This window comes from Podarcis muralis, chromosome 17, assembly GCF_964188315.1.
Source record: "Podarcis muralis chromosome 17, rPodMur119.hap1.1, whole genome shotgun sequence".
Taxonomy (NCBI): domain Eukaryota; kingdom Metazoa; phylum Chordata; class Lepidosauria; order Squamata; family Lacertidae; genus Podarcis; species Podarcis muralis.
The window spans coordinates 38,839,674-38,866,660 of record NC_135671.1 but is presented as its reverse complement, the minus strand read 5'-3'; the positions used below and the strand labels follow the sequence as shown (position 1 = coordinate 38,866,660).

Here is a 26,987-nt window from a genome sequence, read left to right as displayed (position 1 = left end):
AGCTACATAGCGTCTTGAGAATCTCAACTTCTATTTAAATGGGGTTGGGGAGCTTGTTTCTGGGCCTTATGGTTGGGAAGATAGAGCAGCCATCTAGTGAAATCGTCAAACCCCAAAGGGGTACTGACAGGATTTCATGAGACCAGAAAGTGAGGCCTTCAGGGATCCACGGTGCTCATTGCCCCTTCCTACAGCAAGCAAAGTCAGAATAAATAATATGAGCTAAGGAAATAGCTGCAGATTTGCTTAGTTTGCATGATGCATACAGGTTGCAGGATCTGGCATTTCCTGATATGACGTTTGGGGTTCCTTGCTGCATTTTTAAAGCACACATAGCCTTATCTCCATTACACACCCACACTTTCTTCCCATTCATGCCTGTCAGGAACCGTCCTACTCTTGAGTAGGACCCTGGCAGAGACCCATGTTCTCTCCCTCCTGGTCAATCGTTCAGGAGCTTCAAAAGCTTTCTTCATCACAGTGACTGATGCCAACAGACACCGGCACACTTAGGGACCCGCAGAGTCTTCGCAGCTTGCATAACAGAACTCAGTAGCTCAGCATTTTGGCTAATCTACTTTATTTACATATAAGACACTCGGAGCATTTTGACTTAGCTCCTTCCTCTTTCTCATCAGACAGCAAATAGAAAGAACAAAGGACAATAGTCCCACTTCACAGAACACAGTAACACAAACATCCTGTCTCTGTCACTTCCCACTCTGTGGAGTCAAAACATACACCATCATGTGATAGACAACAATCTCATGACTGCAATCACGGAGCAGGAATCTTAACATTGCCATCTCTGGCTCACTTACAGCCCATGTTTTGCAGCCATAAAACAAACTTCTTACATGTCCTTTATGTGCATTTTTGCTCCTGCCACTTTCCACATCCACTCCTCTGCTTGGGTTTTAGTCATGCATGCCTGCCTGAAAAGTGATTCCTGCTGTCTGTTTCATCTTTGCACGCTTACACATTGCCCTTTGGGGCATATCCTTGGCCTACCCCATTTTTGGTGTGTTTATTGCCTACACTGTCTGTCTGTCTGTAACTGTCTCTCTCTCGCCATGCTTTGTATTGCAAATTGGGATCACTTCTCACAGTAAGAGGAAAGACAGACCCACACCATACATTTAAAGCTCATGACTTCCCCTAAACTGCAGCTCCCAGAATTCTTTGGTGGAAGGTGTTTGCTCTAAATGTACATTGGGTGTATTTTAGGTGTATGGTGTTGATCTACCTGAAGATGTGGGACGGGGGGGGGGGGCAGGGGAGAGATTGTGCATGTTTAGGGATGTTTTTTTGATGACTGGTGCAACAACAACAAATGTTTATTCGGCTATTACACCCATCATGAAGCACAACACAACAAAACAAATCAAATAAAACAGCGGACTCATACAAACCACAAGTAGTATAACACAGTTCACAACTCACAAGGACGGATATTAGCCATTCATAAAAAAGTTTAAGATTAAGATTAAAAAATTTTGGCACTACACTAAAAACAATATCTGATGTCATTATAGATGACTGGTGTTTAAATGTATTTTTAATCTCCTGTTGGAAGCTGCCCAGAGTAGCTGGGGAAACCCAGCCAGATGGGTGGGGCATAACTAATGTGGTGATGATGGTGATGATGATGATGATGTTGTCTGCAAACATATCCCTGAGATCCTAAGCCAATTGCATCTCTCAGGTATATGCTGACTGCCTGCCCACAGTCTCCTCTTAAATGTTAAAATGTGTCCCTTTGGGCCAGTTTCAAACATTCGTTTTCTCTTACGTGCAGCGATCCTCAAGGGTGTAATCCTGGAAGTACAGACTTCAGCAGGTCCTCTCCCTCTCCCGCAGGAGAGCACTCAACCTTGGGCTTCCCCAAGGTTGCATTTCCGTTGGCACTTTCCTTTGTTGTAGGCTCACAACCAGCATTCGATGCTCTTGGGAGCACAGGACTTTTATGATGACATTTGTAAGGGCCAACCTAGACACTTACAGGCATCTTAAGCACATGTTTGCCTGTTTGCATACAAAGCAGGGTGTGTGTGAAACCGACTCCCTCCCCACCTTACCTCACTGAGCTCTGGTGCTTTAAACAGTACTTGATTTTGGGCATTCTCATCCACCTTATGGCACTTCACACATTCAAAAGAGGCTCTGAGGGACATGTTTGTGAGGGCTTTGTACACACCTCACATTTAAAACACATTGCTTCCCCTGAAGAATACTGGGAACTGTAGTTTACCCTTTGCAGCGCTATAATTCCCAGGATTCTTTGGGGGAAGGGTATAGTGTGTACAGAGCCAGAGAGTGATCCTGTGGATTACTGTGGCTGAGCATGTTAGTGCCTGAAGTGCATAATCAAAAGTGCATTCTCCTTCTCCCCACTGAGATGGGGCACAATCCACCAAGAGCTTCTCTTGCACAAGACCCACTGAAACAAACAGTGCTACTTCTCAGTGACTTAAGCCCCAGGGGACAGGTCTGTCTGTCTTCCACTCTGCTGCACTTAAATGACAGCCCAAACCTGTTGCCTAAGGGCTTCTCGATGCTAACCTTTTGCCCTGCTCTTCCCATGCTTTAAAGCTCCATCTTTTGCCCCAGAGCTTTCCCCGTGAAAACCCACTCTTTAAAGTTGAAGCAAAATGAAGAGCAATGCTCCAATTCAGTGGTAAAGAGCCACTGTTTAGTAAAGAGCCACTGGGGAACTCTCCAGAGGAACGGTTAAGTGCAGATAAGCCCTAAGATGACTTATCCTCCTCCTCCTCCACCTCCTTGTTGTTGTTGTTGTTGTTGTTGTTGTTGTTGTTGTTGTTGTTGTTGTTGTTGTAGTAGTACCCTGCCCATCTGTCTGGGTTGCCCAGCCACTCTGGGCTGCTTCCAACACATTATAAACCACAGAAAACATCAAACATCAAAAACTTCCCTAAACAGGGCTGCCTTCGGATGTCTTCTAAAAGTCAGATAGTTGTTTATTCCCTTGGCATCTGGTGGGAGAGTGTTCCACAGGGAGGAGACCACTACCAAGAAAGGTTCCCTGTAACTTCCCTTCTTGCAATGAGGGAACCTTGGAGCTGGACCTCAGTGTCTGGGCTGAATGATGGGGGCAGAGCTACAAGTGCGCTGCAGATGCAGTTGCTCTCACAGCCATTCCCACAGTGTGTGAAGCCATATTGGTAATGTGTGGACTGGTCCTCTGGCACACAGTTGTTTGCATGCACTTGACTTCTCCCCACCCCCAAAGATTCAAGTCTTGCAGTTTTGCATGCTGCCTTATATTCCTTCAGGTGTTGGGACTCCAACTCCCATCAGCCCCACACAATGTAAGAAATGGCCGGGAATGATGGGAGTTGGAGTTCAATGGCACCTTGAGGGCCACAGGTTCCTGCACCCATGATTTGTATGCTTCCCTTTGAGGTCTGCCTTGCCTAGTGGAATGTAGAGCACGCCAGTTGCTGCTCTTGCCCTTTCTCATCCCTCTTCTTTCCTCCCTGCAGTGATAATGAGGAGAAACCCTTCACAAGCAGCCAGCCCTCCCTGAATGGCGAAATCAAAGCCCTGGGAAGCGACGACAGCTTGGCTGACTATGGGGGCAGCGTGGATGTCCAGTTCAATGAGGACGGCTCCTTCATCGGCCAGTACAGCGGTCAAAAGGGCAAAGAAGGAGGGGGAAATGACAGCTCAGGGGCTACAAGCCCCACCAATGTGGTCACTGCCCTGGAATAAAAGAGGGGGCACTTCCCCAAAGGATACCCCCAACCCTGGGGGAAGAGGATTTCCCTGTGGATTATTGGGTTGAGGACACAGGGAGAACCCCCTCCTCACCAAGGGAAAGAAACAAAGAAATAATAATTGCTCAAGCAGAAGTGGTAATTGGGGGAATTCACCCCTTTGTTTACTAGCTGACCCCCCCCCCCACCCCATCAGGGAGGGTTAGAAAATCAGGGGATTCCCATAATTATTCACCAGCCCTGAGCAAAGTCATATCTCTCTTTTCTGCACCCCTCTCCCAAAACCCAGTTATCCTTCAGCCAAATTGGGTGTGTGTGTGTGTTTGTGGTGGGGAGGGCAGGGCAGTGACAAGCTTAGAGGGGCTTAGTGGGGCTCAGGGTTCAAAATTGCCAAAAGAACAGATGACCCCCTTCCCAAGCCTCAGAAATGTTCCTTCTTCGTAGGTGTTTAGGAAGCAGGTGCTAACTGGTACTGCAAAGTCCCATCTCCACTCCGCCCCCCAAGACATGGGAAGCAGACAGAACAGCTGGTGGAATAATAGGGGCTGGGAGTCCATGGGGGTCTTCTGCCTGCCCCTGTGGAAAGAAGGAAGGAAGGCTTGTGGGACAGCTGAAAAGATGGCTGTGGGAAAGGAATGAGTATCAGTGGGCTGGAAAGTTCAAAAGCTGTGGGTCTCTTGATTCTGCTATGCACCCCCTTTTCATGGATTAAGCCAACTGAAGTTTCCTAACATTTGCACCTAGCAAGGGGAGGTGTGCCCCAGCTGCACCCCCAAACCCCACTGCATAGATTTGTCAATCCTTCCCTCCTTGCTTGCTTGATTTCCCAACCCATGCCTTGTTCAGGGGGCAGTTCCCTTTGACCAGTGGCTTTCAAACTTTCTGTCTCGAGGCTTGTCTGCTGAGGCATTCTTGCACATCTGCCGTGGAGGTCTGAGTTGCCAAGCATTCTGGGACATGGTCCAGGGTCCACACTAAGCATCGCAGTGGAAGATTGGTGGTCATAAGGAAGGGGTTCTTCAGGAGAAACTTAGCTGCCATGACTCACTGAGGAATCCCCAAATTAGTTTCCAAGAGGCCCCAGCTTACACCCCTGGGAACAAAGTTTGAAACCCATTGCCAGAACTTAGTCCCCTTCTGGTGCTGAATTTCCCACTTAGGGTGTGTGTGTGTGTGTGCATCTCTCTTGTTCCTTTTTCTTCCTCTTTGGGTGCCACATTAATTCATGTCCCTCTTTTTCTGATGACCAAAACCCACAGTTTCTTCCACTGGGCCAAATACCTTACCATTTCACAGACACCCCCCCCCTCTTTCTCTGTTCCCCACTCCCAGCCTCCCCACAAACAATAGAGAAAAGAAAAAAACCCCAAGAACCTCTGTGCTTCTTGAATGCATCTCTCACGCAGCTGCCTTGCGACACGTTCTGTCTTTTGAAAGTGGCCTCTTCACCGAATCAGCCCCCACCCCCATCTCCAGCCTCTGTCTGATGTAATTTTTTTCCCTCTTGCTTGTTGGGGATGAAGCAAACCCTTGCTTTTTTGCATAAAACGTTTTTTAAAATAATAATAAAAAATAATAACAAAAGTACTCTGATGTTTTGAGCAACCCTACGCAAAATAAACCCCATCTTTTCCCTGGTCTGTAAATATTTCAAACCCTTGTGCTCGAGTTTGTTTTAGGTATCTTAGGACTGGTGTTTTGAAGTCTTCTAGTTGGTCTATTTAGGTGGCTTGGAATTTAAAAAACAAAAAAGGAAAAAACATTTGAAAAGTCCCTTTCCTCCTACTCTGTGATTCCTTCTCCCCCCCGCCCAGCTCCAAGCCCCCCTGCCCTGTGTATCCTTCTCTTTTGTCAGGTCTGTTGCTATCTACCTTTCTCTCTCAATGGCTTTTTTAATATATATATATATATGTATATATAAACAGAATTATAAAATGGTAAATAAATGCTGGAATTGGAGCTTGCTTGGAGTGATGATGGGGAAATGTGGCTCACGGCAGGCGTGTTCTCTTGGGGTCCCTAAAGCCAAACCGGTTTTCCTCTTGCCAATCCGAAGCACACTCTTTACCTCTCTCAGTGACAGTTGCCCAGAACTGAGGTGGCATCGTGCTGTGGGAGGGGCCATAGCTGAGTGGTGGGCCACATACCTTTCATGCCTAAGATCCCAGGTTCACCCTCTGCCATCGCCAATGAAAAAGGGACCTGGGAGCAGGTGATGGGAAAGGACTTTCCCCCGAGAATCTGGGAGCTGCTGCCAGCCAGTGTAGACCAGGGATGGGGAACTAGAGGCATGTGCCCACAGTGGCAGAATTAGAGGCAAAAGTGGGCACATCTAACTACTGCAAATTTTACCTTGGTCCATGAGGCTATTTTCTATACACTCTCACACACCAGCCCTCTCTCTCCTCCAGGCTGGTCAATGAGGCGTTATTTGAGTTCAAGGAAGCCTACACACTTGTGAAGGGAGGAAGCAGAGCTGGTGTGGCCTGTGGTAAGCGGGTGTGCGGCTGAAAAGAGAGGGTCCCAAGGGCCACACAGAGAAGCCTGTGGGACCACATTTGACCCCAGGTGTAAATCAACTTCCCCAATCGGCGGATGTCTCGAGCCAGATAAAGTGAAAATTCAGTGTTTGACATCACCAGCATGGACTTTGGGAAGATGCCCCTGTTGGTTTTTCCAGTTGGCCAGTTCCAGCAGCTTCCGACCCGGTTCTCACAGAAGGGGTCAACCTATATCTGAGTCATACCTCTTCGTGCTGCAAGTGAGGGCTTCTCATTACTTGATTGCTTCTCTATACCAGTAACCTTCCCTGCACATGGAAAGCAAGCTTGTCAGGGAGGAGATAAGCCTAGAACTAGGTGTAGCCAGACACTGGCCGTAACATCTAGTTTGACCCTGATAATTATAGAGGAACAAAACCCAGCAAAGGTTCGGTCAATAGAACTCTCCCTGCGATCAAGGACCTGCGTAGACCTCCGAGGGCCCTTAGCTGTTTCTCTGTTATCAACCCTCAATCGGCCAGTATTGTGAAACACAGATTGGTCCAAGCACACTGCCACTCTGCCTGCCGGCCCAATCAAGATGCGCCTCAAAGCTGGCAGGGTGTTGCTGTTGCCTCTCCTAACAGCTGCTTATGCCTCCTTAGGAAGGCCAGCCTGCTGCTCTGATGACTGCTTTGTACATTAAGGACACAAGGACTTGGGCGGCAAACTTTAATCAGTTTAATTGGCAGAGTAATCTGTGATTAAAGCTTGCCCTTGATTAACTGGCGGGTCTGAGATTGAAGGGCACACAGCTGTGTGTGTAGAGCCACACAGCCTCAATGGCTCCCTCCTCGTACTAGGTTTGATGAAAGCCAAACTTTTAAAAATGGGTTTTTCTTGTGATTTGAGTACAGTAGCAGCCAATAAGCCTTCCTTTGAGGAGGAAATGGCTAAAGCAAGAAGAGCTGTGGGCATCTGAGGCTGATGGCACACTGCTGAAACCCATGCTGTGGAATTTGGCCTAGTTTGTTTGGGGGAGCTATTTTGACTTCGGTGTGTTAACTTAATTGGGAATATTCTTGTATTCCATATTCCTGAAGCAAATGCTTAGGGCTGGATCTAGAGTCAGTCATGCTTAGGGGCGGTCCATTGAAATCACTAACAAATCCTATTGATTTCAGTGTGTCTCCCCTAAGCATGACTAAAGTCTACATCCAACCCCCTGAAACTTTTCTCACAGTAAATAATATCATTTGTCAGTTCTAGCCCATCTAAGAGACACACTAGTTTCACCTGTATATTTAGGGGAAAAGGTCCCTACACTGAAGTTTGGGAAGAAGGTATTTGATTTAAATACACATAATTATTTACATAATTATTTATATACACATAATACGTTTCCGTGTGCTGCGCTGGTGCTGGCTCGCCAGCTGCAGCTTCGTCACGCTGGCCACGTGACCCGGAAGTGTCTTCAGATGGCGCCGGCTCACGGCCTCTTGAGCGAGATGAGCACGCAACCCTAGAGTCGGTCACGACTGGCCCGTACGGGCAGGGGTACCTTTACCTTTACCTTACACATAATTATTGAAATGACAGGTGTTTGATCAACTGTGGTGTGAAAGAAAAACATGATGGCTGTTCAGCACTGATTGAAGAGGATCCAATTTGCCATCCAGCTCAGCCATTTCATGTGGGCCACTGAAACAATAAAAGCCAGTGATCACTCAAATCTGCTTCTACCACTAATCAGACCTCATGGGTCCTTTCTAAGCAGAGAACAGAAGGAGGGCATCGCAATCCTTGGGAGTAAGCCCTATCAAACGCAGTGGGTCCTGCTTCTGGGTAAACATGCCTAAGACACTGCTCCAAGATTTTGAACCACCCTGTGGCATCTGAAGGTGGTGCTACGTGATCCAGACCCCTCACTCCACCCTGGCAATTGCAGGGCAGGTGCGTGGAAGGGAATGGCAGGAGAAACTTCACAGGTTTGAAGAGGCATAGAATACCAGCCTCTGCGGCTTGATAAGAGGAGGTTTCTTTTCACCAATGAGTGTAACTGGTGGGAGACTCCCCTCATAAGGATTTCCAGGATAGCAGACAAAATGCAAAGCCTATTTTCCTATGAAATATCATTAACTCAGGCCATATCAGATGTGGCCAACCCAGTTATATGAATACACTGCATTGGGCTCCTTCTTGCACCATTCCTAGTGCAGGAATGCCAGGACAGTCAACTTCCAGTTCCACTCAGATGATGGAAGATGGCATTAGTCACTTGGAGGTCTTGGAGACTAAATACCTCCTCCAACTGCACCTCCCTCTTGCCTCCCAACAGTGCTGTCACACCAGGCCACCATCGCTTTACACCTGAGAACTTAAACCACGTAAAGTTGTTGTTTTAACAAAAGAGGCACAACATAAGCAAGGGACCAGAGTCATTAGTGGGATTCAGATGTATGAGTCTAATCCCATAATTTACATGTGCAGTCTCTGGGTTCTTTTTTTTTACACTGGTAATAATAAAATAAAACAATGCTTAGCTTTCCTGACATTTACTTTGCTATACAGTGGTACCTCGGGTTACATACGCTTCAGATTACAGACTTCGCTAACCCAGAAATAGTGTTTCAGGTTAAGAACTTTGCTTCAGGATGAGAACAGAAATCGTGCTCCGGCAGCGCGGCGGCAGCAGGAGGCCCCATTAGCTAAAGTGGTGCTTCAGGTTAAGAACAGTTTCAGGTTAAGAACGGACCTCTAGAACCAATTAAGTACTTAACCCGAGGTACCACTGTACTCAAGTTTGCAAGTCACAGCCTGCCATTTTAAACTCACAGCCATCAGGTCAGCCCCGCCCCACATAACTGATCACATGATGCAGTGCACACATGCTATCTGAATGGCAAATATTTTATTGTGGGGGCCGAAGACCTCAGGGCCCCTAGGAGTTGGCTCCTATGACCTATGAAATAATGGGAAAGCCTGACAACTGCTGCACCAGAGAAATCACATTTTCACCAGGGCCAGGGGACGCGGGTGGCGCTGTGGGTAAAACCTCAGTGCCTAGGACTTGCCGATCGCATGGTCAGCGGTTCGGATCCCCGCGGCGGGGTGAGCTCCCGTCTTTCGGTCCCAGCTCCTGCCCACCTAGCAGTTCGAAAGCACCTCCGGGTGCAAGTAGATAAATAGGGACCGCTTTCTAGCAGGAAGGTAAACGGCGTTTCCGTGTGCTGCACTGGTGCTGGCTCGCCAGAGCAGCTTTGTCACGCTGGCCACGTGACCTGGAAGTGTCTCCGGACAGCGCTGGCCACCGGCCTCTTAAGTGAGATGGGCGCACAACCCTAGAGTCGGACACGACTGGCCTGTACGGGCAGTGGTACCTTTACCTTTACCTTTTAGGGCCAGCCCTCCTATGAGTCAGATGGAAGCAGCTGCCTCGGGCGGTGGAATCCCACAAGGCGGCGACACCAGAGAAGTGACAAGAAGCAATGGCAGGAGCTTATTGTGAGATCTTGCCAGAAGCCCTGTGCATCCCCAGTAAATGAGGTGCCCCTTCCCTTTCAGCCTTGGGTGGTGAAATGGGACAGGTCACCAGTGGCGTAGCGTGGGGGGTGAAGGGGGGGCCGGCCGCACCGGCGGAACATCTGGGGGGGGCGCTCGCACTCGCAGCTCTCTGCCCCTACCTGGCTCACTCACTCAGAGTGAGAGTTAGGGGGCGCAAATTACTTGCCTTGCCCCGGGTGCTGACAACCCACGCTACGCCACTGCAGGTCACCCCTGAACATGGGTATTGTGATGGCCTGGGATTCGGACTCAGAGGCTGAACCTGAGGAATCCCAGCCTGCACAGGAGTCCCCAGCTCCAGAACCAGCTGAGCCGGGGCTGGGGCCTGAGCAAGGAGTGCTCGCCTCCGGGCCAGGAGAGGCGAGTCACCTGTGGACCGGGGACGCCCTATGCCTCGGGGCAGATAAAAGCCAGTCAGCCCCAGTCCCAGGTTGCGGGAGCAATGTTGTTGCTAGCCTGTTCCTGCCTGCACCCTGACCTGCTCTTCTGCCAGAGTTCCTGATCCCACCCGACTCCCCGCCTTGGACCCAGCTACAGCTTTGACGGACAGCTTTCACACTGCACCATTGACCTTGGACTGGACTCGGACCTCGCCTCTCGGTTAGCCCCTGGGACCAGCACAGGTATTGTGAATTTCTTCCTCCCAAAGAACAATTGATTTAAGGCTCAGATATTCCCCTTATGAACAGGGACATGTAACCCAAGTAGCTGAGGTGGAGTATTTTCTGGGAGCGCCAGCTCAATAGCCAGCAATCTAAACTGGTTCTCTTGATGGTGGCCGGGGGGGGGGGGGGACGACGACGACGACTCCAGCCTTCCTTCTTATTGTGCATTCATGGTGATTTGTGCTCATGATGGTATCAGGGTGCTTTGCTGCAGTCCCTGCATTCAGTACCATTTGCACCTTCCACTTCATTTTCAGTCAGTGCTGTCCCATAACTTTTGGGTGAAGGGCTGCATATATCACATTTGTTGCGCAAGAGGGTCCCTCCAGATAGAAATAATGCAGTAACATTGAAGCAAGCATCACAGAACAACTAATAAATCAGAATCATCTGTGGAGAGCCCAGTATAAATGATGCGCTCTTATTGTATCAGTGACATGTTGCAACACTCCACCCCCAGGTCTGTTGCAGTGTTACAGAGGATGTTGGCATACAATTCCCAGGTTGTGCATGCTACAGGTGATCAAAGAGTTGCACCTCAGCATCCTCTGAGAGACATCCTGTGGCACAATTCTCAAGCAGACTTGTGTGGTGCATCATCTTGTGGCAGCCTTAACGTTGTGGCTCAGACCTAAGCAAACAAAAAGGACACAACCCACTTTCTTAAGCTTTCCAACATATATTGTCCCAATGTCCCTAGGAATAATGCTGCACCTTGCACTGACAGATGCAAGGGCTCACGTAGCATCCCCCCCGCCCCCCCAGCCTCGGGCCCTAAAAGAAAGACAAAAGATAATTAGAGCAGGTAGCAAAATGCAGTAGTACTAGTGGCCTGCAGGTGGCACTGGGGTACTGTATTTATTTCCCTCTGTGCTATTGTGCTGACGGCTTTTCTGCTGAAGTCTCTTGTTTGCACCACTTTGCACCATGAGAGCCCCTGGAATTTTAAGAGGTTCATGGGATGGGGAATCATATCAGGTACACCGTACAATTCCCTCAAATGCTGGCACTGGCACCCAGTGGGGAAAGGACGGAGGTGGAGTCAATGAGAGAGTAGTGGAAACTGCACGAGGTTTGGTGGAGCTAAAGACCACTGTAAACTAGGACTGATCTCAGAAGGCTATTGTTGTGGGGGAAGCAGGCGTTGCTTACTTCCTAAAACAGGAACTGGGGGGTGGGCAGGCCTGTGTGGGTGCCCTGCTGCTTAGTGCTAGATGTGTGGGAACAGGAGTTCTTGCCCATTGGTGAAGAAATAGGTAGCCTATACATGCTCAGAGGAAAGGGATGCAGGTGGCGCTGTGGGTTAAACCACAGAGCCTAGGACTTGCTGATCAGAAGGTCTGCGGTTCGAATCCCCGTGATGGGGTGAGCTCCCGTTGCTCGGTCCCTGCTCCTGCCAACCTAGCAGTTCGAAAGCACATCAAAGTGCAAGTAGATAAATAGGTACCGCTCTGGCGGGAAGGTAAACGGCGTTTCCGTGCGCTGCTCTGGTTCGCCAGAAGCAGCTTAGTCATGCTGGCCACATGACCCAGAAGCTGTACACCGGCTCCCTCGGTGAATAAAGCGAGATAAGTGCCGCAACCCCAGAGTCGGCCACGACTGGACCTAACGATCAGGGGTCCCTTTACATGCTCAGAGGCGTTACTATTATACAAACAAAAATACATACGAACTATCATTGATTACTTCACCACTCCCACTTCAACCTTTGCTTGAAGGAGAAGGAATAAGGGCCACATTCCCCCATCCCCACCCTGCTTGGCTCCCCCTCCCTTTTCTTCTCAAATGGTACATGTACTTGCCTCCAAATCCAGTACTCCTGCCATGCCCATGCTTTCTCATCCAGAGTTTTCAAGTCTTGGGCAAGTTAATTTGGCACCTTATAATAGAATTGTAGAGTTGGAAAAGACCCTGAGGATCATCTAGTCCAACCCCCTGCAATGCAGGAATGTGCAGCTGTTCCACACAGGGATTGAACCTGCCACCTTGGTGTTATCAGCACCACACTCCAACAAACTGAGCTATGTCCAAGGGATTTATTTATCTACAGTATTTTGAAAATCCAGGCACTGGGAAAAGACAGGGAGGGTGGTGTGTGGTGTGCACAAATGACTTCATGATAGTGGAAAGACCAGCTAACCAGCCCTGTGCACAACTTTCTTCAGCTGGTAATTAACAGAACCAGTTTCATCTACAAGGAATATCTTTCAGCTGACCAACCCATGCAGGAACTTGACTGCCCTCATTCAGTACCTGCAAAATATTTTTCTTCTTCTTTGGCTGTCTGCACATTCCCCGCTTTCTCTGCATCTACTGCTCTCTCTCTGCTGATGTTTGAAGCCTCCCCCCAATGTTAGCCAGAGTCCATATCAATCCTGCAGCTTCTTGAGAGACACTCCAGTTTGATGTGCTGTTGTCTTCTTCTTCTTCTTCTTCTTCTTCTTCTTCTTCTTCTTCTTCTTCTTCTTCTTCTTCTTCTTCTCAAGCCAGCTTCAATCAAACTAGAAAACCTAAGCTGCGTTCACTTCCTACCTCAGAGTGGTTTGTGTCTGCCATTATGCGTGCAGAGATGATAACTTCATTAACAGGAGTGCCAGGGGCTGCAGGGGCAGAAAGACCAAACATGGGTGAAGGCATGCCTGCCCCTCTCTGATGCATACAGCACCATGCAAATGCGACTTGATATGCAGCAGGGGCGGAAATTACCTCTGTGTTTTCAGCTGCTACTGAATACCTAGCCATACACCATTGCAAAAGCTGCAGCTAGTGAAATTCTCCTTTCTATGTAAATTCTCCTTTCTATACAGAAGCCCTCTCAGGGACTACACCAGGCAATCCTTCACACATCTCATAGTGTCCAGCTCCATCTGGTATGCAGGCTTAGACCCTATCTGCCCGCAGCCTGTCTCGCCAGAGTGGTGCCTGCTCTGGTTATCTCCCGCTTGGACAACTGCAATGAGCTCTATGTGGGGCTACCTTTGAAGGTGACCCGGAAACTACAACTAATCCAGAATGCAGCTGCTAAACTGGTGACTGGGAGCGGCTGCCGAGACCATATAACACCGGTCCTGAAAGACCTACATTGGCTCCCAGTACGTTTCGGAGTACAATTCAAAGTGTTGGTGCTGACCTTTAAAGTCCTAAATGGCCTCGGTCCAGTATATTGAAGGAGCGTCTCCATCCCCAATGTTCTACCTGGACACTGAGGTCCAGCGCTGAGGGCATTCTGGCAGTTCCCTCACTGCGAGAAGTGAGGTTTCAGGGAACCAGGCAGAGGGCCTTCTCGGTAGTGGTGCCCACCCTGTGGAACGCCCTCCCACCAGATGTCAAAGAGAAAAACAACTACCAGACTTTTAGAAGACATCTGAAGGCAGCCCTGTTTAGGGAACCTTTTAATGTTTGATGTATTAGAGTATTTTAATATTTTGTTGGAAACCGCCCAGAGTGGCTGGGGAACCCCAGCCAGATGGGCGGGGTATAAATAAATTGTTGTTGTTGTTGTTGTTGTTGTTGTTGTTGTTGTTATTAGGTGATACCTAACCTGAAAAATGGAAATACACTAAGTGGTTAAAGCTTCCAGAATGCCTGGCACTTATCTCAGCTCCTGTCACCTTTTTCAGATTCATGGAGCGGCGGAGGGGGTGGCCACAGTGTATGTGCACATGTTACTGCACAGGTGAGCCAAGGTATAGCAGATGGCTCTGATGTCATCATGGGCGGAACAAACCAGCTGACTGTGTCCAGCCTCTGCCATCCTGGCTCATGAAGTGCTGCATCTCCTATTGATCTCTCACTTCCACAAGCCCATGTGGCTGCAAGGGCCTGGCAAGGGCCTGATGCTGGCTGGCAAGTCCATCTGTCTGGCTTCCCACAGTGTGAGCAGACGACCGTGTGTGTCACGAGGAAAAAGACACCTGCCTCCCACTAGCATCCCTCCCACTGCGCCAGGGCCAGTCTGATTCACGTGGCTGTGGAAGGATCTTTTACTATTTTTTTAGAACAATAAATAAATAAATAAATAAATAAATAAATAAATAAATAAATAAATATTTTTTTTGTTTATACCCTGCCCTTCCCAGTTCAGAAAACCAGGCTCAGGGTTGCTAACAACAAATTTAAAACACTTAATTGATACAACAAAAAACAGCATAAAATACAGTATAAAACATGAATAACAATAAATTCAGAAATCGAAAATCTATTTAGGGGGGAAATCCATCCAATAAACATTAGATGATCACCAGGGCTAGCTGGCTAAATTAGTCCTATTTGGGCCAGCGAGGAGACCAGGGGAGAATTAGCTGTGGGATCCCAGAATGGGTAATCTTCCTAAAAAGCTGAGGGGGAGGGAAGGAAGGGGAATAAAAGATCAGGCTAAGTTCAAATTGAAAGCCAGGCAGAATAGCTCTGTCTTATAGGCCCTGTGGAAGGTAAATCCTGCAGGGCCCTGGTCTCATGGGACAGAGCATTCCACCAATACAGTGGTGCCCCGCAAGACGAATGCCTCGCAAGACGAAAAACTCGCTAGACGAAAGGGTTTTCCGTTTTTTGAGTCGTTCCACAAGACAAATTTCCCTATGGGCTTGCTTCGCAAGACGAAACGTCTTGTGAGTTCTTGCGAGTTTGTTTCCTTTTTCTTTAAGCCTCTAAGCCGTTAATAGCCGCTAAGCCGTTAATAGCTGCTAAGCCGCTAATAGCTGTGCTTCGCAAGACGAAAAAACCGCAAGACGAAGAGACTCGCGGAACGGATTAATTTCGTCTTGCGAGGCACCACTGTAATCTGGAGCATGTGCCCCTTAAAGACTAACAAGGTTACGGTGGCATTGGCTTTCATGGACTAGAGTTCCTTTCATCAGATGCATAACGTTCCATCCATCTGATGAAGGGGACTCTAGTCCATGGAAGCTTATCTGTTTAAAGCATTTTCATTCTACTCTTCAGTTAGAAAAGACTCTCAGAGCAATTTGCAAATGCCAGCGATAAGATAGTGCCCGGCCTGGAAGCTTACATTTAAAAGACATGACACAAAAAGAGCAGGGGCTAGGAGGGAGGAGGAAAACAGAAAACTCAATTACTAAGTCTTAGTTACAGAGTTTATGTGGCTTACAGCAGAGCAGCTAACACATTGCCCTTCAGTCATTATAGACTACAGTTCCCATCAAACCCAGCCAGTATGGCCAATGCTTGGGATGATGGGAGTTGTAGTTTTGCAACATTGGGGCAGGAAAACCACTTTGAGGTTTTCTCTACAGTCAAGAGGTCTATAATTTCAATGAAATAAAAAAATAAACAAATTGGCAGCACCTATGCAGTGCTTGGAGGGATGTGGGTGGCGCTGTGCATTAAACCACAGAGCCTAGGACTTGCCGATCAGAAGGTCGGCGGTACGAATCCCCGTGACAGGGTGAGCTCCCGTTGCTCAGTCCCTGCTCCTGCCCACCTAGCAGTTCGAAAGCATGTCAAAGTGCAAGTAGATAAATAGGTACCGCTGTGGCGGGAAGGTAAACGGCGTTCCGTGCGCTGCTCTGGTTCGCCAGAAGCGGCTTAGTCATGCTGGCCACATGACCTGGAAGCTGTACGCTGGCTCCGTCGGCCAATAAAGCGAGATGAGCGCCACAACCCCAGAGTCGTCCGAGACTGGACCTAATGGTCAGGGGCCCCTTTACCCTTTACCTTTATGCAGTGCTTGAGGTGCCACAAACCTATTTGTTGTTAATGTTGCAAAAAATGAAAATGGCAAAGCCCTCTGGGAAGTATTTTCAAAGGCACCACTGAGCAACAGTATGCTGCCCAAGAGGTGAATACAGTGGTACCTCAGGTTAAGTACTTAATTCTTTCCGGAGGTCCGTTCTTAACCTGAAACTGTTCTTAACCTGAAGCACCACTTTAGCTAATGGAGCCTCCTGCTACCACTGCACGATTTCTGTCCTCATCCTGAAGCAAAGTTCTTAACCTGAGGTACTATTTCAGGGTTAGCGGAGTCTGTAACCTGAAGCGCATGTAACCTGAAGCGTGGTGGTGGCATATAGGGTGGCATATAAATTTAATAACAACAACATGAATCATTCCCAAAATATAATTATAAACAAACCTCTTAAGAATCAATGAGAGATATGAGCTTGCTTTTGCCAGATAATCTCATTTATATTAGGTCTAATTTGAGACAAACAAACTCTCATCTCCTCATCAACACAAAGAAGCTCTGCTCTTTTCTGATCATTCATTGAAAATCCCTGTCTGCAGCAATATGTCATGGAGAATTGTAGAAGAATAGCCAATGCTCTTGAAGAGAGGTGTGGATACTATTTCTGGTTGTGCGTGTGTAAAATTTTGATACTACAGTCATACCTCGGGTTGAAGTTGCTTCAGGTTGAGCGCTTTCGAGTTGCGCTCCGTGGTGACCCAGAAGTAATGGAACATGTTACTTCCGGGTTTCACTGCTTGCACACGCACAGACGGTCAAAATGACGTCACGCGTATGCGCGGAAGCGGTGAATCGCGACCCACACATGTGCAGACGCTGGTTGCGTTCGCTTCAGGATGTGAACGGGGCTCCGGAACGGATCCCATTTGTATCCAGAGGTACCACTGTATACTGTAGCAATTTATTTATTTATTTATTTTATTAGATTTATATACTGCCTTTCATCACAAGATCTCAGGGCGGTTTACAGGATTAAAATGCAAGGCAAAAACACAAGTAAATACTTAAAACAAAAACAACAACCCCCTCCCACAAACACATTGTATTTTAATATTGTGTTGGAAGCTGCCCAGAGTGGCTGGGGAAACCCAGCCAGATGGGCGGGGTATAAATACTAAATATATTATTATTATTATTATTATTATTATTATTATTATTATTATTATTATTATTATTATTGCTATAGAATATTAATCAGCCTTATAAAACAAAAAAAATACAAGTACAAATTATAAATTAACACATAACACTTAAGAACAATTTAAAACAATGCTGCCCCCCCCCAAAAAAAAACAAACCACACTTCCCCAAAGGTGCTGACCAAGATGTTACTTTCACAGGTGCACATTTGGCATTCAAAAACACCCTTCAAATGGAAGGGTGTTTACACTGAAATGCTTAAATGTTTCTCTGATTGTCCTGGAATCTTCCAACCACGGTTGCAAAGATCTTTCGTAGAATCATAGACTCCTTCCTTCTGCTAGTTCATGCAGTGTGTGCTGCTGATGCTGGAAAGTGGGTTAGGTAAAGGTAAAGGTACCCCTGCCCGTACGGGCCAGTCTTGCCAGACTCTAGGGTTGTGCGCTCATCTCACTCTACAGGCCGGGAGCCAGCGCTGTCCGCAGACACTTCCGGGTCACGTGGCCAGCGTGACAAGCTGTATCTGGCGAGCCAGCGCAGCACACGGAACGCCGTTTACCTTCCCGCTGGTAAGCGGTCCCTATTCATCTACTTGCACCCGAAGGTGCTTTCGAACTGCTAGGTTGGCAGGCGCTGGGACCGAACGACGGGAGCGCACCCCGGCTTTAACCCACAGTGCCACCCGTGTCCCTTAGGAAAGTGGGTTAAGAACTGCTAAAAGTTCAGGGCCATGCTTGGGTCCAGCCGATATATTATCAGTTGCCATGCAAAGGAATCCAAACTCTCAACAGGGTCAGTTGCCCTGGATATTTAGGAGCAGCAGGGCATGTGGCAGGGAAGGGATCAACTGCAGAGGCAGCCATAGCTAGAAATTCAATTAACATCCCTCCTACTCACAGAGAGAATGAATTAAAAGGCAAACACCATCAAGTCCCATAGATCACAGCTCCCTGGGCTAAACAGCAGCAGCACAGTAAACAGTTGACACCCCAGAGATGCCCAAACTGCTGTCTCAGCAGCTGGAGCGTCGTTAGCCAGGATCCGCTTCCAGCAGCATATTTTTCCGCTTCAAAACCTGTAAAAAAACAACAACAGGGGGAGATGGTGTTATGTGATATTAGGATTCAAACCCTTAGCAGTGCAGGAACCACGGCTTCCCCAGATAGTTCTGTGCCTGCACAACATCTCCCAATAAAAGGAACTGCAGAGCTTTAGGCCACATTGAACCCCTGTGCTCTTAACTTCCAGTTGACTGGAGTCAGGATCCTGCCTGCATTTTCTTTCTCCCCAGCAGAGATTATAGTACCTGGGGGAGGGGGTCAGATCAGGAAAATGGTGCAATTGTGGGAGGTTTAATTCTCCTCCCTCCAAAAATCTCGCAACACTCCACTGCTGCTTTGAAGTTTTTTTTTAAAAAAGCACAACTCTGTTCTCCTGAATCTTATCTCATTTGGCCCTTACTCTGAGGGTACTGACACCTGTTTCTTTTTCTGTTTTCTTTCTCTGAAATGCAAATTAAGAGACATTGGATGCATACACACCAACCAGTTGGTAAAGCCAAAATTTACCGTATTTTTCGCTCTATAACACGCACCCGACCATAACACGCACGTAGTTTTTAGAGGAGGAAAATCCGTAGGCATGCCACCCGTAGGCATTTCCTCCATAACACGCACAGACATTTCCCCTTACTTTTTAGGAGGAAAAAAGTGAGTGTTATGGTGCAAAAAATACGGTAGTTTTCTCAGTTTGGAATCATTCAGTGTGTTGCTTTCAGCCTAGATTGATTCTAGACCTGGCTACTTTATACACATTTGAAAACCCTCCCCTTGGTGAGGTTATTCCCACCTTTGCCTCCATGCCCATATCCCAGGTGAATGAAGTAGTGATTGCGTTCTTGGTATGCACCCACCCACAATGTCACTGGGCGGGTGTGGATACATTCCTCCATTGAAAGGACTTCCCACATCTGTTTCCATTTGGAACCAGCTTCTCAAGAAGTGCTTTCCAGGAACAAAAAATATGCAGTAGCTCTAGATTGTGTGTGGAACAGATGGGGGGGGGGGAGTACTCAGCCTCCATTGATTCTTAAATAAAATGTCACGTGTATGCAGCCATAGCCCTGTTCACACATCAAACTGAGCCAGATTATGAGACCAAGGTTTGTTCTTAGTTACAGCTTGTAGTTACTGAGGAGTAAGCAGAATCACTACCCCTGGTTCAGATCACAAACTATGCTAAACCAAAGAGGAGCAAAGCAGCTCTGAGCTAATCTGTGACTCTGAATGCTTGAACACACGGCTGCTAAGCCATAGTTTGGCTTTGTTAGTGTGATGTGCAAACCAGGTTTAAGACTGCAATTCTTTGCATACTTACTCAGGATTAATCTCCATTGAAATCAGGGGGGACTTAGGTAGAATCTACACACATATAAAAAATGCTGTGAAAATTCTTTTTTAAAAAAAGTTTTTAAAACTATATTGAATTTGCCATAACTCACCATTGCCATCTAGTATCAAATTTGTATATTGCACTTTACAACACACTTAAAACGTTTTATTTGCAGCTGTATAGCCGCGTCCTGAGTTCCTAGTAAACATGTAAAGAATCAGGATTCACAGCTGCAGTCCTATACTCACGTTGCTGGTTGTCCCATTGAATTCAGCGTGGTTAATCTTTTGACTAGACAAGCCTAGGATTGCCCTGTTACTTTACAGTTTGTGATATTTGTGTGGAGTCACAAGTATCGTTTTGACACATAGTACACATATAGTTGGCTTCTCAGTCCCTGTACTCACCATAAAAAAGACACATAGCAGATGCTACAAAATAATTATTTTCCTTAATACCAACATTAATCTTCTTGTTGGAAATCAGAAGTGCAAGTGCTACATGTGATCAATAAAAGCTGCAACTAAAGGAACAATATCTTATCATCTATAAATATTTATGGCATTGAATGAACATAATATCAATAGGAAACTTGGACTTAGAGAGGAAAGTTTGAAAAACATCTGGAAAGTGTTACTTGTATAGCTTTTAAGGAAGAACTTTGGATGTTGATTTGTGGATGGTATCCCATGCCAGTAAAACTCCCTAGGATATAGGGTGGTTTGTATTCCATTTGTTGAAGAAAGAATGGCACCTTCCTCCACCTGTGGCAGCCATTTTCAAGACAAAGACCCCATGAAGGTGTAATCAACATATCTACACTGATGCCAAATGATCCTTATAAAGGTAAATGTACCCCTGACCATTAGGTCCAGTTGTGGACAACTCTGGGGTTGCGGCGCTCATCTTGCTCTATAGGCTGAGGGAGCCAGCGTTTGTCTGCAGACAGCTTCCGGGTCATGTGGCCAGCATGACTAAGCCGCTTCTGGTGAACCAGAGCAGTGCATGGAAACGCTGTTTACCTTCCCACCGGAGCGGTACCTATTTATCTACTTGCACTTTGACATGCTTTCGAACTGCTAGGTGGGCAGGAGCTGGGACCAAACAACGGGAGTTCACACCATTGCGGGGATTCGAACTGCTGACCTTCTGAGCGGCAAACCCTAGGCTCTGTGGTTTAGATACAATGCTTTAAATATTGAATGTCAAAAGAATTAATGCCACAAGTGCCCTCACAGCTGGAAAAAGTGGTAATAGCTTTAAACAGATCACTCAGTTAATGAATAACTGCAAAATATGTCTGGAAAGTTTCTAAAATGATTAGCTTAATATAATACATTCACACAAGACAGGAAAAATCAATTGATGGATAATTTTCATCTGAAGTTCATCTGACATCACTTGTTCTTTATTGGGAATAATATATTGGAGGAGTGGAAAACATTTTCTCATTGATTCTGAGTGAATCATTGGATGAATGCATTAAGAAGATTACTGCACCCAATTTATGTACACATTTTCTTACAGTACGCTTTTTAATACATATGCCAAATGAATTAAACAGTGTGAAAATCAAATCCGCAATCAAGGCAGGCATAATAAAAGTAGAAAGTAGTAATGTTGAATAAACTTATTTTAAAAAGAAAATAAAGGAGATTAAGAAGAAATCATCACTGTCAGCAAGAGTTGTATACGCGTTCCGTAAAAACAGATATGTTTTGGCTTCACTCTGCTCTTCCTATTAGGTTTTTAAAAACCAGCAATGCCATTGGTCAAATATGTAGAGTACAGCTATATCTTTGTTGTTGTTATCCATCTGTCTCAAGAGACACTGGAGTGCTCCTCTGTGGGTGAAGTCAAGCCGCTGTGTTAGCAGCACCAAAGTGACTCTCTGGGGCACAAGCCTGGACAGTGTGTTTGGAGGCCTGCCCTGGGCTGCTCAGAAGACAAGACCCCTTCTCAGCTTATGGAGGTGGTCCAAAGGAAAGCAGAGCAAGACGTTTGGCAGCAGCTTGGCTGCAGGAGTTGCTTCTATATATTAGAAGAAACAACTGGATAATGCTAGTGCAAAAAATCTGTTCACAAATATGGAACTTGCAACTGTAGAGACTGGCTCTGAGACAAAGGCCAAGGAGCTTGAACCCTTGAGTTACAGTAATGTGCTTCAGCTGTCATTTAAAAAGTAACTATCAACTCATATAATCAAAAATCGCACCTGGGGGTATCCAAATCGCGTGTAAAGCCAGGGGTAATGGTTTTCATTTAAATGTAAGTGGGTCATGCAGATAAGAGGAAACAAACCCTCTGTCCCTAACCTGCAGTTGTGCCCCCCCCCAATGCATACAGTTGTTATTTTGTTCTCCCTCATGCCTCTCCAAAGTTGCTTTTCTCCAAACCAGGCACACTTTCCTCTCCACAGAGACTTCTCACACATTACCTAACTATCAACTCACCAGGAAGCCAGCCTGGCTTCTCTTTTAACACCTGCTGGATCCAGGGGCTGGAAGGATCTCAGCACACAGCCTAGCGCCCCCCCCCCATCATAACCATATGTAGGACAGGTGTCACAGGCACTGTTGTTGTTGTTTAGTCATTTAGTCATGGACTCTTCGTGACCCCATGGACCAAAGCACGCCAGGCACTCCTGTCTTCTACTGCCTCACGCAGTTTTGTCAAACTCATGCTGGTAGCTTCAAGAACACTGTCCAACCATCTCATCCTCTGTCGTCCCCTTCTCCTTGTGCCCTCCATCTTTCCCAACATCAGGGTCTTTTCCAGGGAGTCTTCTCTTCTCATGAGGTGGCCAAAGTATTGGAGCCTCAGCTTCACAATCTGTCCCTCCAGTGAGCACCCAGGGCTGATTTCCTTCAGAATGGAGAGGTTTGATCTTCTTGCAGTCCATGGGACTCTCAAGAGTCTCCTCCAGCACCATAATTCAAAAGCATCAATTCTTCAGCGATCAGCCTTCTTTATGGTCCAGCTCTCACTTCCATACATCACTACTGGGAAAACCATGGCTTTAACTATACAGCAAGGTGATGTCTCTGCTTTTTAAGATGCTGTCTAGGTTTGTCATTGCCCTGTACAGGCCCCGTACAGATAATCAAATGTTTGTGGCGGAGGCTGGGAGCAGGAGAATCAAGTGCAAACCTAACCCTCCTCTCCCCATGCATCATCCGAAAAAGTCTAAACACATGTGGGGCGGAGGGAGACCTGGGTCAGCTTTTGTCCCTGGGTTAAAGCCTGTGCCTGCTATTTTGTCAGCAGCTCCAGGTGAATTGCTGAGCAGTGTGGAGGGGGAGGGAGACTGTGAGAGAGAGGCTTTGTTCTCCAGGCTGGGGAAATGTCTGCAGTATCAGCATGAGTCCCCTTTTCAATCTCTGACCCTGGGTTTCCACACACCCACAACCAGCATGTGCACAATCAGGCAGGAGAACCACCCAGGCTAACAAAGGTAGGGGTGTGTGATGGGGCTGGAGCCTCTCTCTCTCTCTCTCTCTCTCTCTCACACACACACACACACACACACACACACACGGGGTGGGAGTTATGGAGGCAAGTGGTGAGAAGAACTTTGAATGAACAAGATGCATCAGAGCCGCAATAAAGGGGATATCTTACGCTAGTGCAATGTCTATTGATGTAGGGCTAATGCAGGCTTCCAAGCTGCACAGAGCTCTTCTTCTGACAATAGAGAAAGGTGGCAAATTCTCAAGTACAGAGAGAGCAAAGCTATTTGTTAAGGCAAATGTTTTTAGCCTTCTGGTGAACAAGGTACCAACAATTTAGCATTTTGAAGCTTGCCAAGCAACTGATTAAAGATATTGTAGCTGATTCTGTCAGATCCTTACCCAATGAAGCAAGTCAGGGATAGTCAACCTTTTTGGACCATGAGACACACTTTGAATTTTGAGTTATGTCACAAAATAGCTGCTGCCATGCAGGTGTGGCATAACACAACAGAGAAAATACAATCAAGGTGGAGCTTTTTCCATAACTGTATCTCCATATGAGCAAAGGCTTAGCTTGTTGAAAATGAGACAGAATCAGGAAAAATACTTTAAAGGGGAGAGGAAAACTGCAGCTCTTTAAGGATTCCAATCACTTATCAATTGCAGCTCTGATTTTACTCACTGACCAAAACATGGGCAGGTGGGAGCAGCCAGGATTACTCATTTCACAAAAATCATGTAGAATGTTAACTGCATATTCTGCTTCATAACTTACTTTCTAGGAGGGCTGGAGGCTATGAGGCTTCCTTTAATGAAAGCTCAAAGTCCGGCCCCTGTCTAGGGCTCCAGTGAAGTCTTTGTGGGTGATCGGTGGTTATGTGGTTATGTTTCAATGATTTGCACAGTGCAATATTTCACCACAGGTGTTTTTTGAAGGGTCCTGAAAGTTGACAATTTCACTTAAAGTATGAACCCTTAGAGTTTTAACAAATAAAAATTGCTGGCCACTGTTTAGAAGAAGGAAAACTCTTATTTTTGCTTTTAACAAGTTTTAGAAGAAGTGAGTGCTCTAAGTCCTGTTTGGGTTGCTTTGTATAGTATATGAATACAGTGGTACCTCGGTTTACAAACAGCCCTGTTAATGAACACTTCAGACAATGAACTCCGCAAAACCGGACGTAGGTGTTCCGGTTAGCTAACTTTGCCCTGGAAGCCGAACTGAAGCCGAACAGTAAGAGGCCTCATTAGGGAAAGCACACACCTCAGTTTAAGAGCGCTTTGGTTTAAGAACAGACCTCTAGAACGGATTAAGTTTGTAACCCGAGGTACCACTGCACCAGGAACATATCAGTGCATCCTGTTCTCATAGTGGCGAAACAGCTGCCCATAGGAAATAGGCAAGCAGGACCTGAGCACGAGAGCCCCCTCTCTCCCCTCCTGTGGTTTCCAGCAACTGCTGTTCGGAAGTGAGGTTGGCAGTGATGTGCCACAAGGTGCACTGGATGCACATGGCTGGCTGCCTGTGGGCTGAAAAGTGGAGTGCATGGGATATTCAGCACAAACTTGCCACAGCAAATTCCCTGCTACCATTGTTGCCAATAGGGTGAGAGCGAACTTCTGAGAAGATCTGTTGAGCAAAGTATATCTGGCTAGGCAATGTTATACCAAAATGCCCCTAGCAATATGAGAAGCCACTTGTGTGTGAATGGATAGCCTGCTGCACACTGAGTCCATTCACAGGAGCTGCAGTACATCGCTGTGTGCTATGTGCAAAGAGCTGTTCCACCCACCGAAGGGTTACTCTAGGTCAGGCATCCCCAACCTTTGGCCCTCCAGATGTTTTGGACTACAATTCCCATCATCCCTGTTAGCTAGGGATCATGGGAGTTGTAGGCCAAAACACTTGGAGGACCGCAGGTTGGGGATGCCTGCTCTAGGTTGACCAGACCACCCCTGGTTTGATCTTTGCTCCCACTTGCGGTGCTGCTTCCATATGCAACTCATAGGAGTGCATGGTAGTCATTCATTTACATGGGGGAAAGTAAGAGAGTGTTCCATGGACCCCATTTATGTGCAGATGGGGGGGGGGAAATAAATTGCCCTACCACCCTGATGGTCCCCATGGTTTAGGACAGGCTTCCTCAACCTCAGTCCTCCAGTTGTTTTGAGACTACAGTTCCCATCATCCCTGACCACTGGTCCTGCTAGCTAGGTTGTGAGTTGTAGGCCAAAAACTATCTGGAGGGCCGAGGCTGAGGAAGCCTGGTTTAGGAAATCATCCTTTGTCACCCTCAACTGCATCCTGGATTAGAGCACATTGTTTTTCTCTCAGAGATTGCAGGGACATGACTTGAGAATAGAGGTGGACCCAATTTGCATAACTCTGCCCCTTCCTCCAGATATTCCTCTCCCTGGATTCTCTTGGTATGATGCTCCTGTGACAGAATAGTAAGAACTTCCTTCTCCATGGCTTATGACATACATTTTGAAGTCCATTGTGATGTCTGCAAGGAAATGGTCATATCCCAATACTGTACCGTACAAGCTTCGTCTCTCAGAAAATCCCCTGGGCTCAAGTTCTACAAGTTCTACAGTGAAAAAAGCTACTGAACTTGCCTCCAGTTAGATGTTGAACTTGTATGAACAGGGCAGTAATTTTTATTGTTATTTTTGTGTTTGTTTGTTTTAATGTTTCTGTGGTCCAGCGCAAGCAGACCGTCCTGCATTTTCATGATACGCAGGGCCTTTCTCTTGACAGCCATGCATGCAAGGACACACCTTGGGGAACAAACCCTGCTTGCATCAACAAGTTCCACCTCAGAAGCAGTTGCATCTCAACAAGGGGTTGGCTCTTGGGGACACACATATAAAAGCCCTCAGAGAGGATAGTATCAGGAGAGGAATCCCCTTATAAACAGCTGTGCATTTCATAACCCCGTTACTTCCTCGCACTAGCTGCTCCTTCTCCTGCTGTTCATCAACCCTGGCCTGTCACAATGAATCAAAGAATCAATTTACCTCCTGACTCCCTCCATGCCTAGAATCATTTATGAGACGTCGCAGGGACCCCCGCGGCAAGCACTGCTGTAACAAATGGGGCCCCTTTCTCTTCACTTACCCCTTCTAATCCCTGCCTTGTTTCTCCTCCGTTCCCAGAGCGGTGGCAGGGAGAAGGATTCCCGGTTCCCAGGGGGGAAAACTAGGCGTTATTTCACCCTGGTCAAAGACCCAGTTTGGCACACGCCCATGTGCATTTGCGTACACACACACACACACACACAGGCTGAGAGCTTCAATGGCACTCCTCTGGAGGCTTCACTAGGGGCAAAACCCCCCAGCTAGCTCTCTCTCTCTCCCCCCCCCGTAGCTACATCTCTCCTTGCCCCCTGCCCACATTTAGGCACTGGATGGATCACAGAAGTAGTCATTTTGACCTGGCCAGCAAGTTGGGAAGGTGACAGGCTCTTCCACAACACCCCCCCCCCCCGCTTGTAATCTGTCCCCAGCTAGTCATCTGTCATGTGTTGCACCTGAGGTATTCCATCCATAGCTAGCATGGCTAATTTATACACACTGCTAGGCCCATGCTCTATAAATTTGTCTATCCGTTAAAAACAACAACCTCCTTATGCTTGTGGCCATCACATTATACTGATGTATTTTTAAGTAACTCAACTCAGTGGCAGGCTCTGGAAAGGACTTTATCAATGGGAAGATGGGTTAATGCTGATGGGCAGAAGGTGGGTAAAGTGAAGGGTGAGAACAAGGGGACTGGATCTTCTCTACTCTAAGGCCACTAGTTGTCAATATCTCACCTCCATTTGCTACTGCAGATGATAAGCCCTCTTGGTAGC

The 26,987-nt window shown here is 47.0% G+C and overlaps 1 protein-coding gene across 9 annotated transcripts in view; it reads left to right on the top strand.

Moving 5' to 3' along the window:
* The window catches only part of L1CAM (L1 cell adhesion molecule), a 95,044-nt gene extending 89,348 nt beyond the window's left edge, over positions 1-5,696 (top strand). For all 9 annotated transcript variants that reach the window (XM_077921689.1, XM_077921688.1, XM_077921685.1 and 6 more), the window contains one exon: positions 3,504-5,696. In XM_077921689.1, the coding sequence (XP_077777815.1) occupies positions 3,504-3,732 (229 nt within the window). In that variant the 3' untranslated portion in view covers positions 3,733-5,696. The remainder of the gene's footprint in view (positions 1-3,503) is intronic.
* The last annotated feature ends 21,291 nt before the right edge of the window (positions 5,697-26,987 follow it).